Here is a 2,149-nt window from a genome sequence, read left to right as displayed (position 1 = left end):
TGTTTAAAACTGAAATAACAGTGTGTGTTTAATTATTTAACGAAGTAATTGATTGTTACCACTTCAACACAACCACAACATTTACAACTGAATTGCATTTATAAAATCATAATATCCAAAAATATCGAAACATATCTTAAAACATTGTAACTTCATCCTGCTTACGGTACGGAGTAGGTCTTTTTTGAGACGATCTACAAATTTTTATCTGTGTGACGGGTCAACCCTTCCGATATTCACAATAAAATAACATAAAAAATAATATTTTTTCATGAATGACTCAAATAAGAGATCCGTCCCACAAAATACGACCCATGAGACCGTCTCACCGAAATTTTTGCCAACGGCAAGAGGCCATCTCACGAGGAAGGTTCCAGGTAAAAGCAGTGATTTAAATCAAGATCTTTGAGTATGATATTCTCATCAGTTTCGACCTTATCAGCAGATCGTCCCAACGTATACCTTTAATATCAAATCTTCGATGGATTTCAAGGTGAACCAAGAATTGATTAGAGGGATGACTGCATGTAATTGGAGTTGTAACCTGCAATTTAAGAAGATATTAAACATCAAATAACCATATCCAACGACCTCAATGCGATAAATCCAGAATGATTAGGATCGAAGCCAAGAAAAACATGAAGAAAGCACACAAATATCAGACAAAGTTGGAATCAACCTCGTCAGAGCCATGTCTAATTTCCTTAAGCCTGATCCAAGAAAAAGTTAAAGTAGAACACCTCAAATAACAACAGAGAAAAGCATGAGTTAAAACACTAAACGATCTAGTTACCCCAAAAAAAAAAATCCAATGAAACATAATAAAGAAACATACCACAATTAAGAATTGAATGTTTACGGGGAAAAAAAACCTTACTTCAAAATTTAACATCTTATCGAGCATGTACAAACACTAAAAAACTGTCAACATCAAGAAAGAATTGCCCAGATATTTGTAGACTGAACTGCTCCGAAATAAATTTGCCATGAGATAGACAATATATACCATAACTTCCGTTTGGCTACAGAGAGGCGAGGTGGAACAACCTAGTAACAAAACACTTTACCCAGATAAGATTCCACAGATTCGGCTTTGATTCTCTTTTCTTCGTTTGGCTCAGCGCCATCCTCCTCCCTGGCGCGCTTTGAGCCGTCGTTTCCTGGCTCAGATTCAGTAGCAATTTTGGCTTGAGGCTCGATTTCACTTTTTAGAAGAGCCATGAAGTGAAAATGGCGATCGAAGCCCATTGATTGAAGATGAAGAGAAATCGGCGCCTTGGACCATCTCCCGTGTGGAGCAATCAAATTCGCATTACATTGGAGCAAGAGTTGCTCCAAATGTGGCGCAGCTGTGCGCCACAAATTTTTCCTTTTTTTAATATATATATATTTAATTTTTTAGTTTAATTTAAACATTTTATATTTTAATTAAATAATAAATTTATAAATTTTTTAAATTTTAAATAAATTTTTTAAAATTTTGAAATATTAATTATAAGAATTCAATATTTTAATTTTAAATTAAATTACTACAAAAAAATTTAATAAAAAAAAACAAATTAAATTGCTAATACATTAAAAAGAGTATAAATTACGGAAGACAAACAACAAATATCACAAAATAACATTAACAAAAAACAAAGAGTATGTCTCTTGTGAGACGGTATCACGAATCTTTATCTGTGAGACGGGTCAACCTTACCGATATTCACAATAAAAAATAATACTCTTAGCATAAAAAGTAATACTTTTTCATGGATGACCCAAATAAGATATCCGTCTCACAAAATACTACCCGTGAAACCGTCTCACACAAGTTTTTGTCAAAAACAAAATCACAAAACATAAAAATATATTTTAGTAATTAGGTAAATCGGACACCGATCCTCCAATATCATCTAAATAAGATCCAATAGTTATTAATAAATAGTTATTAGAAATTATAAATATTAATATTGAAATAAAAAAGAATAATATGATAATATTCTATTGCAGTGCGAAATGTATTGCAATAGATTGAAGATGATTTTGGTGTAGCACTAATGTATCGCAGAATAAAATATAATGGGTTAAAAATGACCTTAGAATAAGAGAAATCGATTGATGCCACTGATTGATTGTTAAGGTTAAAACCATTAATGAAATTAAA

General features: G+C 31.8%; 1 protein-coding gene across 4 annotated transcripts; it reads right to left on the bottom strand.

The window, feature by feature from the left end:
- Positions 1-203: 203 nt before the first annotated feature.
- Positions 204-1,335, bottom strand: LOC142522699 (uncharacterized). 4 transcript variants are annotated; one of them, XM_075626237.1, is made up of 3 exons: positions 1,068-1,335; positions 680-710; positions 225-544 (listed from the first exon to the last, which is right to left on the bottom strand). In XM_075626237.1, exons 1-3 carry the CDS (start codon positions 1,246-1,248, stop codon positions 439-441), a joined length of 318 nt encoding a protein of 105 aa, XP_075482352.1. In that variant the 5' UTR covers positions 1,249-1,335; the 3' UTR covers positions 225-438. The 4 variants fall into 4 exon arrangements, 1 of the variants encoding a protein (XP_075482352.1); XR_012814503.1 differs by having other exon boundaries at positions 410-544; positions 680-740; positions 1,007-1,335; XR_012814502.1 differs by lacking the exon at positions 680-710 and having other exon boundaries at positions 204-544.
- Between the last annotated feature and the right edge of the window lie 814 nt (positions 1,336-2,149).

Source organism: Primulina tabacum, chromosome 13, assembly GCF_025594145.1.
Source record: "Primulina tabacum isolate GXHZ01 chromosome 13, ASM2559414v2, whole genome shotgun sequence".
Taxonomy (NCBI): Eukaryota; Viridiplantae; Streptophyta; class Magnoliopsida; order Lamiales; family Gesneriaceae; genus Primulina; species Primulina tabacum.
The sequence above is the reverse complement of the archived record's forward strand: the minus strand, read 5'-3'. Positions and strand labels throughout refer to the sequence as shown.

Coding starts and splice junctions, on each gene's coding strand:
- LOC142522699 (XM_075626237.1), bottom strand. CDS start 1,248: ATGGGCTTCGATCGCCATTTTCACTTCATGGCTCTTCTAAAAAGTGAA. Junction 711..1,067: donor ATCTGTGGAATCTTATCTGG/GTAAAGTGTTTT, acceptor TTCTTGGATCAG/GCTTAAGGAAATTAGACATG. Junction 545..679: donor TTAGACATGGCTCTGACGAG/GTTGATTCCAAC, acceptor CTTAAATTGCAG/GTTACAACTCCAATTACATG.